Source organism: Notamacropus eugenii, chromosome 1, assembly GCF_028372415.1.
Source record: "Notamacropus eugenii isolate mMacEug1 chromosome 1, mMacEug1.pri_v2, whole genome shotgun sequence".
NCBI lineage: Eukaryota > Metazoa > Chordata > Mammalia > Diprotodontia > Macropodidae > Notamacropus > Notamacropus eugenii.
In genome coordinates, this window is record NC_092872.1 from 233084075 (window position 1) to 233097278 (window position 13204).

Below are 13204 nucleotides of genomic sequence, written 5' to 3' on the forward strand. Positions count from 1 at the left end.
TTGATTATAGCAAGTATTAATCACCTACTGTGTGCAAAAGAGTGTGCCAGGTAGAGGGATACATGGATAAAACTGATTAAGATCTAATCTTCAGCAAGATGACATACAACGCCTCAGTCAGTCAATAGACACTTATTAAACACATATTACTGTCCAGGCACTATGTTAAGCCTTGGGGATACAGAGAAAGATCAAAGCCTCTGCTCTTAAGGGTCCCATGGTTTAACGAGGAAGACAATATACAAACCACTATGTACAGAAGTGCAATATACATGATAAATTGAAAATTATCAACAGAACGAAGGCACTAGAATAAAAGGGGATCTAGAAAGGCTTCCTGTAGAATGTAGGACTGTAGCTGAGATCTGAAGGAAGCCAGAGAAGCCAGGAGATAGAAGAGAGGAGGGAGAGCATTTCAGGCATGGCAGACATAGTATCTACACAACGAATAATGCTATAAAGTGATGAATGGTGTTGGTAAAGAAGAGATACAAACAACGTTGTTTGAGACTATCTAAGAGGGAGAGAACTTGATTAATTAGGGAGGTCAGAGAAGACTATAAGGAGGAAATGGTACTTAAACTTGATCTTGATGGAAGAATTCTGAAAATCAGAGATGGAAGGGGACTACAGCCTAGACTTATGAGAATGTCTGGAGGTTGGACTGATACATTTTAGCTATAAACCTGGAAGGAACCTTTAGGTCAGGGGTTCTAGCTTTTTACATGTCATGGACCCCTTTGCAGTCAGATAAAACCTATGTACTTCTCAAAATAATTTTTAAATAAAATAAGAAATACACAGGATTACAAAAGAAATCAATCATATTGAAATGTAGTTATCAGAATATTAAAAAAAACAACAGTAACAATACCTGGGACCATCTCCAATTAAGAACCTCTACCTGAGTCATCTAGTCCAATCACCTCCAATTTTAAAGATGAAAGAAAAATTAGGAAGCCACTAAGGTTTTTAGAGAAAGAGAGTAGATCTCAGCTTTGGCTCTTTCTTTTGTAGAGTAATCTCCATAAAGAACTACCACCCGAAGATCAGAATTATCACCCAGATGCTACAGTATCACAACAAGGTAAGGAACTCAGAGCCTGCCTCTCACATGGGTCTATAAACGTGGAACCTATCAGCAGTGTGCTGGTAAATATTTAACTGGCTTGCCCTTAAATATTTAACAACTGGCTCCTGGGGGTGGAGGGGAATGAACACACAATACATTTTTAAGTTTAATCTGCATTAACATTTTTCTCCATTACTTTTTTTTTTAAGTTGAGACCATCAAAACAATAAATCAGTCCTGATTTGTAGCATTTGCCAATTTCCAAGGTGTAAATGGTCATGCTGAAAGTTCAACAGTCTTTTCTTGAGATCTGTTTCAAGCTGACTCCAGACCACCTATGACTTCCACTGTCTTTCTTTCATTAAAAAAGAAAAAAATATACATACGTGTGTGTGTGTATACACACATACATATATACATATATATGTTATAATTCCCCCAATTATATGTTAAAGCAATTTTTTTTAACATTTGGTTTATTTTTTTTTTTAAGTTTTGAATTCCAAATGGCTCCCACTTTCTAGTTCAACTCCATACTATCAAAAAAGCATTGTAGAAAAAAAATAGAAGTGTGGTAGGAAATAGTGTTTTTGGAAAATTCCTTCTAGCCAAATATCCAGGTATTACTGGGTCTTTGGAAGACAGCTTTATTCATAAAAATAGCTGGGATTTATATAACAGTTTAAGATATTCAAAGCTCTTGACATATATTATTTAACCTTTAGATAACTCTGTGAAATAAATACCACAGTGGTTACTATCCCCCTTTTTGCAGATGAGGAAACTAAGACTCAGAGAGGCTCATTAACTTGTCTATGGCAGCTAGGTGATACTAGGGATGGAGCACTGGGCCTGGAGTCAGGAAGACCCAAGTTCAAATCTGACCTCAGTCACTTCCAAGCTGTGTTACTCTGGGGTGACAGTCACTTCCTCTCCGTTTGTTTCAGTTTCCTTTTCTATAAAATAGGTATAATAATAGCATCTATCTCCCAAGTTTGTTGTCAGAATCAAACAACATAATAACTGTAAAGCAGTTAGCTCAATTCCTGACACTTAGAAGGTGCTATATAAAAGTAAGCTATTATTAGTGTTATTTTTGCCATGTTATGCCACATTTCTGTCATTAGCCTTCACATTTGTTCCTTTAGTAAGTGTCCACTGTGTATGGAGCTTGTGACATATTCCTGGATTACATTTTGCTAAAATCCCCAAATGTCCCTGTTTATGCACTTCTTTCGTTCAGTAGCAATGCAACGAGTAAAATACTATGTCCTCAGTGGTTTGTCTTAATGCAATTGCAATACAATATAAAGAAAATACGATACAAGAAAGAAAAGGTGGAATAAGACCCACCTTCAAAGAACTTTTAGTTCATCTGGGTAGGCGAGGCTGACATTCCCAAAGATCTATTACACTGTAATGTCACTGTTCAATGCTACAGGACCCAATGAGATAAGAATAAGTATGGTCTGAGTATGGACCAGTTTGCTATGAGTTTCTGAACTCACAAGACCTAGAGGGAATGTAACATGAACAGGATTCCTGCTTCAGATATGGGAAACATGATCCTTGAGGACCTATTTAACTCAGGTATTTTGATTGTATGGACAAAGTTTAGGATGAGCACAGTTCATTTCAAGGAGGGAGTACCCTCTCAGGAGATTTAAAAATAAATGTTCAATTTCTTAAGATGTATCATTTAGTAAAATGCATATGTATGTGAGTTTCAGGGGATATTGGTAGAATTTAATTTTTCAGTTTTCTTTTTTCTCTTCTCTTGTGATTTGCTTATTTAGAAACCCAATATCTCTTCCCAAAAGTAATACTTTTCTACTTAGTAAGCTCTAGGGAAACAGCTTTTGGGGAGGGAAAGTAGCTAGTGCCTCCTCTCTCTATTTGAGACTCAGTAGCTTATCTTAGCAATAAGTCCTAAAGATTGGGAGCTACTACGTACCTGCGGCCAGGTGTCTTAGTTGAGCATAATAACTCCCTGCTGAATAAGAAGGGAGAGGGATCCCCCTCATCCAGTCCTCATTCCCTACATGACGAACAATGTGATGATCCAGAGATGACTCCATTCTGCCAACTGGAACAGCCCCATGCTATTATTCCTTAATTACTGGCAAACGATGACCCATTTTGCCATGTGGGAGCCCACTGGAGGCTATTCTTTTGAGTGTATCCTGCTGTCAGTGATTGGCCCTCTACTCGGAGATCACCATCATTGCCAACCATTAGCCAGCCCTCAGCAGGTGGCTGTTTTTCTGCAGCTCAACATTACATGGTAGGCAGGTTTGGTGGTGGCCACCCAAGGTCATATTCATTTGTCTGTGTCTTGAAAACCAGGACAACCCTGAGCTGAGCACATGGAGACAATGTCAGTAACTAAGCGGCCCCAACTTGTAGAAGTTCCTGAGTTGTATCTCCATAGCTGGCGATGCTCCATGGGACTTTCCCTGGTGCTGGTGCTGGAATTTTCCCAGCTTTGACCTTGACATTGATGGATGATGTTAGTGTGGAGCTGAATTTCTACTGATGGTTATTTATTTCAGCAATTTAAAGTTTAGTTGGACTGGGTTCTCTCTCCTCTCCCTCTTCCTCTCACTCTCTCTCTCTCCCTTTTCCTCCCCCCCCTCCTCTCTCTCCCTCCTCTCTTCCTCTTTCTCCCTTCTATCTCTCTGTCTGTCTCTGTCTCTGCCTCTCTCTCTCTCTCTCTCTCTCTCTCTCTCTCTCTCTCTCTCTCTCTCTCTCTCTCTCTCTCTCTCTCTCTCTCCTTTAAGGCAGATTTAGATTGAATGGGAATAATAATGCTATATATTTGGAAAGGGGTTAAGGCTCCATCAAATAAGAAACAAAGCTATTTTTTGATGTATTCAACTGAATTCGAGTGAAATGATTCTTGTCAAAGCTAAAACAACTCCACCAGCCCACCACAGTTTGGAGCCTGTGCCTATGCATGGCTACTTTCATCTTCAACATCTCTTACAAATGTAAACTGTATAAATTGTTCAAAAATAATAGAGGGCATCTCTCCTCCATCCTTACTTGCCCAAAGCCTGATTTCTTTTGAGTCTTTTAGTCCCAATTTATTTGGGTCCTGGGGCTGTGGAAAAAAAAAATCAAAGATTGAGACTTTAGCCAGGCAAGTCAGAAACATAAAAGCACCACGTCCTGATGGCAGAACTTCTGAGATTTCTAAACAGAGAGGGGAGAATTGGCTTTGACAGTTGCCCAGACTCTTTTTTTCCACCCAATCGAGAGCCAAGGAAATGCCTCGGGACTGCCAATACATTGTTACCAGAACCATCTTCAAGAGGAGAGGTGGGGAAGATGAGTGGGGTTATGATCTTGGCACCTCCCTGAGCACTCCTCTTCTTCATCCAGACAGCCTGCTGAATAGCTGGTCAACTAATGGCCCTAAGCCAAGGACAAACTTATCACTGCTGTGGTACAGTGGATTCCTCCTGGTTCTAGAATCAGATTACCTGAACTCGAATCCATCCTCTGAAGCTGTGTGATATTGGGTGACTCACAACCTCCAAGGATCTTAGTTTTTGTAGAATGGGCTTTTCCAGTATAGCCCACTCTCTTATGATCCAAGATAGGTAGCTACACATTTAAGAAATCAAGCCTAACCTTCAAAGACAATTATAATAATCCTTTGTATTTGTTTGTTGTTCAGTCATTTCAGTCATGTCTGACTTTTGTGATCCCATTTGGGGTTTTCTTGGTAAATGTTGGAGTGTTTTTGCCATTTCCTTCTCCAGCTCATTTTGCAGAGGAGGAAACTGTGGCAAAGAGGGTGAAGTGACTTACCCAGGGTCACACAACTAGTAAGTGTCTGAGCTGAATCTGAACTCAGTTCTTCCTGAATCCAGCCCTGGCACTCTATCCACTGGGCCACCTTGCCTCCCTACATTTGTGTGATACTTTGTAGTTTTTTTCACTTATTTTGCCTTCTTTAATTCAGGAAATATTTAATTCAATGAGCAATGATTAAACACCTACTGTGTTCAAGGCTATGTTACCTGGTGGGGACAATGCTGGAATTCTGGTCAGGAAGACCTGGTTTTGGATTTCACCTTTGTCTCTTCTTAGATCTATGACTATGGGCAAGTCTCTCCATCTGTCTCATCCTCGGAAACTCCCTAAAACTACAGATGGATTGTGTTCTGTGTCTGAAATCATATGATCTTGACCTAATAAATATGTGCAAGGCACTGGTGATGTGAAAACAAACAAACAGACAAACAACACATCCCTACTCTCAAGGAGCTTATGGCCAAGAAGTAGAGAATAAATTATATCCTCATAGAACTTTAGGCATGTCAGAGAATTGTGGCAGAAAAAGAGAAGCCAATTTCAGTGTGCAGAAACTTAGCGGAGTGAGCTTTTAAGAAATAATCTGGACAGGTGGTAACAGCAGCCCTGATCCCTCCAACATCATAGCTCATGGACCCATCAGCCTAGCAGTCGACCCTATGAGTGAGCAGAACAGAAGGGATTGACACTCCCCAGAAGTGATACTGTTTGTCAGACTGAAAAGCATCCAAGGCACCACATTTCTATCTCTGAAGGAAAGAAATGATGCCATTAGGCACTGTTTGCTCTCAGTGTAGGGAGCTTTCAGCTGCTCGAGGAGAGATGCTTCATGTGAATTGGTCCTTGATGAAGGTGAGGGGCAAGATGGGGATGGGGATTGGGGAATAGTGAGGATGGCTATTGGCAGTACTGGCATGGAGCTTGAACTGTTCTGTTCCTCTTAATAATAACTGTTACTTGAAACTTTTCAAAGTGTTCTTACATGCCCATTTAATAAGACATTATCCCACTCAATTTTGTCTACAAAGCAGAAAGGACTAATGCCATTATTTCGATTTTACTTGTGAGACAATTGAGATTATAGATCACTGATCTAGGGCTGGAAGGGGCCCCAGAGTCTCTCCAGCACAACCCCTTCCCTTTACAGTTGGGGAAACTGAGGCCTAGAGAGTTTAAATGATTTACCCAAGGCCATATAAATAGTAAACATCAGAAGGAAGATTTGAACATAAGTCCTCTGACTTGAGAGCCAGAGGTTTTTCCAACTATGCTGGTATTATAGGGCATCTAGGTGGCACCATAGTGCACAGAGCACCAGACTTGGAATCAGACAACTCTTCCTGAGTTCAAATCTGACCTTAGATACTTACAAGGTGTGTGACCCTGGGCAAGTCACTTCACGCTCTTTGCCTCAGTTTCCTCCTCTGTAAAATGAGCTGGAGAAGGAAATGGAAAACCAGTCTAGTATCTTTGCCAAGGAAACTGCAAATAGGGTTACAAAGAGTTAGACACAACTGAAACAATTGAACAACAAAGATATCACTATTTTAAAGATAAATTTTAGTAAAACATTTTGCTTTAATTTCCCCTTTATTTCCAAATATATCTTTCCTCTCTCCCCTACCCAAAGAGCCATGCCTTATAATGAAGAATAATAAAAAACGTCTTCAAAACTAATATATCAATTGAAATGAAAAGTATGCACAATGTTCCACACCCCTAGTCCCCCATCTCTCCGATGAAAGGTAGGACCTCTTCTTTGTGGTCAACCTAGAGCCTTTAATTATTGTTAATAAAAAGTCATATTCATGGAGCTCTCTAAGGTTTACCTTGTAAAGCATATAGTGAGATATTATCCCTCGTGAAACTTTCCCAGAGTCACTTAGCAAGTGATCTGGGCTCAAGCATAATTCTCTGATGCCAGTGGCAGTTTTCTTTCCATTTACCCTGACATAAAGATGAATTGCCTAAGGTTACACAAATGAATGGTAAATCAGTCTAGAATCTAGGCTTCCCTACTCTCGGTTGGATACTTTCCCCATCTCCTACAATCGAGGTAAAGGCCATGAACTTTGTTACTGGAGAGAAGCTTCTGGCCTTGCCTTTGGGGCATACTTGCATATATTTTCTAAATTAGTGGATTGGTCTCTGGGCTCCCTGTGCTTCTCTTTGGGCACTTTCACCAGGCCAAGATTTCTTTCCAATGAAAATGCCAAAGAGAGGTAGAAACTTATAATGTGAATCCCCATGGCAGATCATCATCTTTTTGTTTCACTAGCACAGTTTTTCTTCCCCATCTCCTCCCCACCTCCACCTCACTCAGTGATTGGAGAAAGTGTGCTGGCCAACAGAAGGGCAAAGGAAGCCCCAAGTAATGGAACTAACTTGAATTTCACATGTAATGACATGTAAAATATATCTAAACAAAGAACCCAAACCAGATGGAAAAGTAAGGAGCTAGGAGTCAGAGACTTGGGTTATGAGTGAGAGGATTGAAAACTTTATATTTTGACAAGCACATGGAATTTGGAGGGATCCTCTAATCCCTACCACCATCTGAAACTCAAGAAGCCATGGTAGTCATACCTTCCCCATATACAGCAATAACCACACAATACACTTGCCTCCACATCACTGAAACACCAGTGGCACAGTTTCTTAAGTCCCTAGGGGCTGAAGTAGAGCACCTTTGAGGTCCTTCTAATTCTAAAGCTATGCTCCACCTACATTCTTGGGGCATTTAAGTTCAAATTCATATCTCATCACTCAAATGGTTTATTCTATTACAGTGAATTAGAAAAGGTCACTGCTAGAAAAGACTTTTGACAATATCAAATAGAATATAAGCTTTTTTAAGAGAAGGAAGCATTTTGTATTTTTGTCTCTGAATCTCTAGTACTAAACGCAGTTCCTGGGCATAGAACGGACACTTAATAAGTGCTCAGTGCATGATTTTTTGATTGATTAGTTTAATTGAATCTCCTCAATTTTATATATGGGTACAATAACTTCCAGGGAGTTGAAATGGTTTGTCTAAATTCACTCATTTAGGAAATGGTCAAGTCAAGACTCAAAATCCAGATTTTTGTCTCAAAGCCTAGCTGCCTCCACAGAGACATCTTTGAAAATAAAGCAAAGATTGATGTTCCCAAAGTAGAGATCGACAGGGCATCTAAGAGGGAGGGAAGATGGCTTCCTAGAATTGAGTGTCTGGTGAGGGGAGGAGAGGGATGAACAATCTTGGGGTGCTAAGCATTGATCCTAGCCCAGATAGATGCTCTGACTTTAAATATTAGCATTTTTGAATTTGGCTTCATCAGGACCTTGGAAGAGCTATCTTTCCCAGGAGCAGCCAGGGTTGGGTCAGTACTCAGATATTATAGAGAGACATTCCCATGTAGAATAGTCATTCTGAAAAGAACCAGAGACATGTCTTTCCATATCCTGCTGTGGAGAGCTTTCTTACCCTCAAGTAAAACTTCTGAGCACATTATCAAAAGCGAATACAGCACAATCTTTGGTCTTCCCAGTGCAATAAAGAAGAAAAAGACAACCGAAGAATCACGGAGTTTTATCATATCTTAGAAATCATCTAATCCAATCTCCTCCTCACCAATGGCTCTTTTTGTTCTCTCAATTGCTTTTATTAAGTGGGAGTTCATGGCTTTACAAGGAAGTCAATCTGTTGTTAGCTTTTAATTATTAGAATATTCTTATATTATCTAAAATCTCTCTTCCTGTAACTTTCATGTGTAGGTTTGCTGCCATCAGGAACAAAGCAGAATGTGTAATCCATCTTCCACATGACAGCCCATATTTTAATATGACTATCATCTTGCTCCTTAGTCTTATTTTTTTGCCAGGCTAAACACCCCTAATTCCCAGGATTCTTCCTTTCTCTGAAATGGTGTCTAGACGCCTTAATATTTTGGGTTTTCTCCTCTATATAATTTTTAGTTTATCCATTTCTTTTTGAAGTATGGAAGCCACAACTAGGTATACTGTTTCCAGATGTATTGCCCAACTAGTACAAAGTACAATGGGATCCTTGCTTCCTTTGATTTGGATATCATATTAAATCAGCCTGAGATTACATGAACTTCTCCTATCACTGCCCCTCACCCCCAGCCACGTCACACTTATGTTTTCTCATTTTCATCCATATTGTTGACAAAAATGTTGAACAGGCCTTAGCCAAGGACCATCAGTCCATCAACAGGCATTCAACTGCCTTATGTTTGCTGTGATGGTACAAGGTCTGAGACAAGGTTCAGCTACAGAGAGCTTCAATGTTAGCTGAAGGGCTCACTTAGCAAAATGGCTTAATTTGTCTGACACAGGTAAAAAATGCCCTCTTTGTACACTTTGGCTAAAGGAAGGAAACCAAGCTGAGCGGCTTGGGCTTGGCCCTAAAACTAGAGAAAATGATGAGAAGAAATGCAGAAAAGTTCCAGGGAAATAAGGAGATCTGGTCAACAGCTGACTTGAGTGAAAATAGCAGTTGTCAGAGTCAGGCAATCACAAGAAGGTGGTGAATATGACTCTTGTCACTTGGTAAATGACACATTCTTGTAAGGACTTTTTTAATGGAGAAAAACCATTTCTCTATCTCTTTCTCCCTCTAAAGTGGTCTCCTGTACCTGTATTTGTTCCCTCAGGCCCATCTGCTAAACATCCCAAGCTGGAATTGGAAAGAAGGAGATGACGCAATCTGCCTTGCTGAGCTGAAGCTAGGATTCATAGCCCAGAGCTGCCTGGCTCAAGGCCTCTCCACGATGCTCGCCAATCTCTTCTCCATGAGGTCATTCATAAAGGTAATGTCTTGTCCTATTAGTGAGCATTAGTTCACGATTCAATTTGTCGTGGGGTTGAGTACAGAGCATAGCTTAAACTCAAAACAGATAGACACACATTACCCACTTTGGTTGGGGAGGAATTCTTGCTCAAAGATTTGGGCACAAGGCCAGCTTCTTTCAAAATTATGTTTTTATTTTTATTTGGCACATCCACGGCCATTAAATGATTGTTCAAAGCACAATCCTCTCTCTCTCTCTTTTTTTTAGATAAACCACATGTTTATCTATCAACAAAGCCCCTGCTGTTAAAACAAAAATATGATTTATATACATTCCATATGGCACCAAAGTGCCTAAAGAAAAGAATTATCATTTTGGTCTTTTACATCAAGTGGCTGGTGGACCTCTCACTGTGAGAATAAATACAGACCATGTGTTTGTGCCAAGGCCCAAACCCCAACAACATAATTCATTTATTTATTTCTCCACAATCAAGGGGGCCAGCCGAGCTTACATGTCATGGTTGTTTGAGTGGAGAGTGAGGAGATGTGCAGCCTTCTTGGCAACATTGCTCTTTCAAAGTCTGAAATTCAATCTATCCCAGCCACTGCTCATCACCCCCCTGTTCATCCCAGGGGTCTGGCTAGGAAGCCACTTCAACCACCCCCTCCTCAAACTCCCTACCCTTGTCCCTTCCTAACAGGGATGATGAAAGAAATGACCAGCTATACCCACAAGAGGGGGAGTGTGAGTGAGAGCTCATAGGACCACTGACACTGGAGGAGGCCTCCCTTGGAACTGAGACCATTGAGAACATGGCTTCTTGGGTTTTGGGGAACTCTGAGTCTAGACAGTCATATTGGTTAAACATTTTCCCCCAAAAAATAACTAATTGACTTGGGTCCTCCTGTCTTGAAATTTGAGTTGATCCCAACTGAGTAGTTGTAATAGTAGTAGCTTGTAGTTCTAGATCTCTTTAAGGCTTACACTGTGCTTTCCTTACAAATATCTTGTGCGGTGGGCCAGTCCATAAAGACAATTTGGAGACTGAAAAGAACCATTTATAAAATGGTCAGACTGCCTATTACCACTTGGGGAAATAGACCTTTATTAAAGAACATTTTCACTCATACAAGAGAAATCAAAAGGGCTAACTTGAGATACACAGGGATGAGGGGACATAAAAGATAATACTAGGGAGGTTACTAGAACTTTGCTTCCAACAGCCTTTCCAGAAAATGAAAGGAAGGTCAACAAAGGTGCTGGCAGAGGCCACCCTTATACATGGCCCACATGGATTCTACTAAATTCTTGAGTAGATGAGTGGAACACCTAGGTCCATTGTCACCATCAGGGCAACTTGTCTTGTCAAATGCCATATGTTTTATAGGGAGTAGAGGAGGATTTCTTTTGAAGTATATATTTTTTTTCTCCATCCCTGATGCCACAAGCAGGGAGGCATCTGGAATTGCTAAGTAATATCCCAATTTTATAGACATGGGGCATAGAAGACTCCAGTAAAGAGTAGAAAAGCTAGGATAAGGAAGTGTTAGACAAGAAGAAAAAATATTTCTACCTTAGAGTAAAGAGAGAGGATTGAGGAGGATTTCATTTTTTTTTATTTGCTCTTGTTTTTGTCACTATTATGCAAACAGTTTTATGTCCATTTTGCAGATAAAGAAACCGAGACCGAGAGGTTGTGTGTCTGATCACATGTTGAATTAAAATCATAATAAGCGTTTAGACTCAAATTTCTTCTTACTTTGAGTCCAGTGACCTTTGCTCTGGCCCCTGGTTCAGATATTTATGGTCTGGGCTAAAGTTTGCAAGTGGACTACTTTACCCGTAGTCAGAATATATAGAAATTTGTGGGATAACAAAAGACCCTCTTGTGAAGACGGAAAGTACTGCTTTCAAAAGTGTGAGACTTGCAATCCTTTGGTGCTAATAGGTTTTGCTGCTAACCAATAAAATAAATAACTTATTTTTATTGAGGAGATTTTACTGGGGTTGGATCTGAGCAGAAAATTGTGGATAATTATCATAATCTAATCTGAGTGATGGTCTTCTGTATGTTTCTTTCCTTCTCTCTTCTATGTTATAAGCTTATTGAAGACAGGAAATGTGTGTTAGTTTTGTTGTGGTATCTCTAATGCCTTATACAGTAGGTGATTAATAAATGCTCCCTGAAGTATCCAGACAGCAGAGCTGGATACAACATATTTTTCACAGGACCGCCCTGTGAATTTCATTTCTTAAATTCCTTAAGCTGAGTAGCATTGAGTCTAGGAAATATATTCTTTCATCTAGAAGAACCATTAATGTTATGGTTAGAAAGATGAGAGATGAACAGGACTGTCCTCCCTTAAAATCTTTGCTAAACCAATTAATCGTATAAATGCGACTGTTTGATTTAAGAAGGCAGTTTCCAAGCCCCTTTAAACACTTTAGCAGCATCCATAGTAATTGACACACTATCGCTAATCAACGTCATTACGCTAGATGTTTAAGAACCTCTACCAACCAACCCTTTATTAGACTAGGTCTAGGAATGTTCATGAAATTAACTGATGGGATTTTTTGAAGCAAATTTTGTAATTCAAACTGGCCTTGTCCTCAAGTTTTTATTTTTTTATTATTAGTTAGGTTTGACCACAGGAGACTGGGATATTAAATAAACAACATCCAGACTAAGAGGGTTTAATAAAGCTAACATGGCAGCAAACTGTGCATATGAATAAGATGGAAAAAACTAGTGTAGCTAGGAGTTTCTCAATGTTAAGGACAATTAATATCTATACCTTCTCCCCACCCCTTCCCGTACTAGAAGGAAGGATGGTCACTAAAAGATTCATATGATAGCCACAGTCTTCTTTTGGCCCAACCAAGGCCTGGTCTAGTAGTTTTTTTTAACCAGAAGTTGCATGTGCTCTTGAGAGCATCTGGTTTGGGAAGTTGACATAAAATAAAGTCCTGGTGGAGGATGGAATAGTTTATATGTCTTGTGTTTTAACTTTATGGCATCCACATTATAACTCAATTCACATGTCAAAAAGAGCTATGAAATGAATGACACCAATTTCTCAACATACTTACATGGCCCCCATCCTGAAAGGCCTGACCCTACCATCTAGCCTTCCCATTTGAGGTTATTTTTTAAAAATTGTTGAGGGAAGAGAGGACCTCATAATAACTTACAAGGGCAGCTAGGTGGCACTGCAGTGGATAGAGCACTCACTACATGACCAGCCCACTTCTATTTGCATGTCATACGGAGAGGAACTAGACCTAAGATTCCACTTGTAGAGAGAATTGCCAGGTGAGGTAATTCACTCTGCCAATGTTGACAGGCGCCTTCTCTGAAACTTAGTCTTCCAGAATCCCTAAGAGCACCGAAAGATCCCATGACATGCCCAAGGTCCTATGGCTAGTACATCCCAGAGACTTGAACTTAACTCTTCCTGGTTTTGAGGCAGGGTCTTTATCCATTATGACACTATGACATCCTAAGCCA

At 40.1% G+C, this 13204-nt stretch overlaps 1 protein-coding gene across 9 annotated transcripts in view; it reads left to right on the plus strand.

Moving 5' to 3' along the window:
* KCNMA1 (potassium calcium-activated channel subfamily M alpha 1) overlaps positions 1–13204 on the plus strand; it is a 904559-nt gene that overhangs the window by 670147 nt on the left and 221208 nt on the right. For all 9 annotated transcript variants that reach the window (XM_072636209.1, XM_072636218.1, XM_072636155.1 and 6 more), the window contains 2 exons: positions 1018–1087; positions 9553–9708. In XM_072636209.1, coding sequence (XP_072492310.1) covers positions 1018–1087; positions 9553–9708 — 226 coding nt within the window. The remainder of the gene's footprint in view (positions 1–1017; positions 1088–9552; positions 9709–13204) is intronic.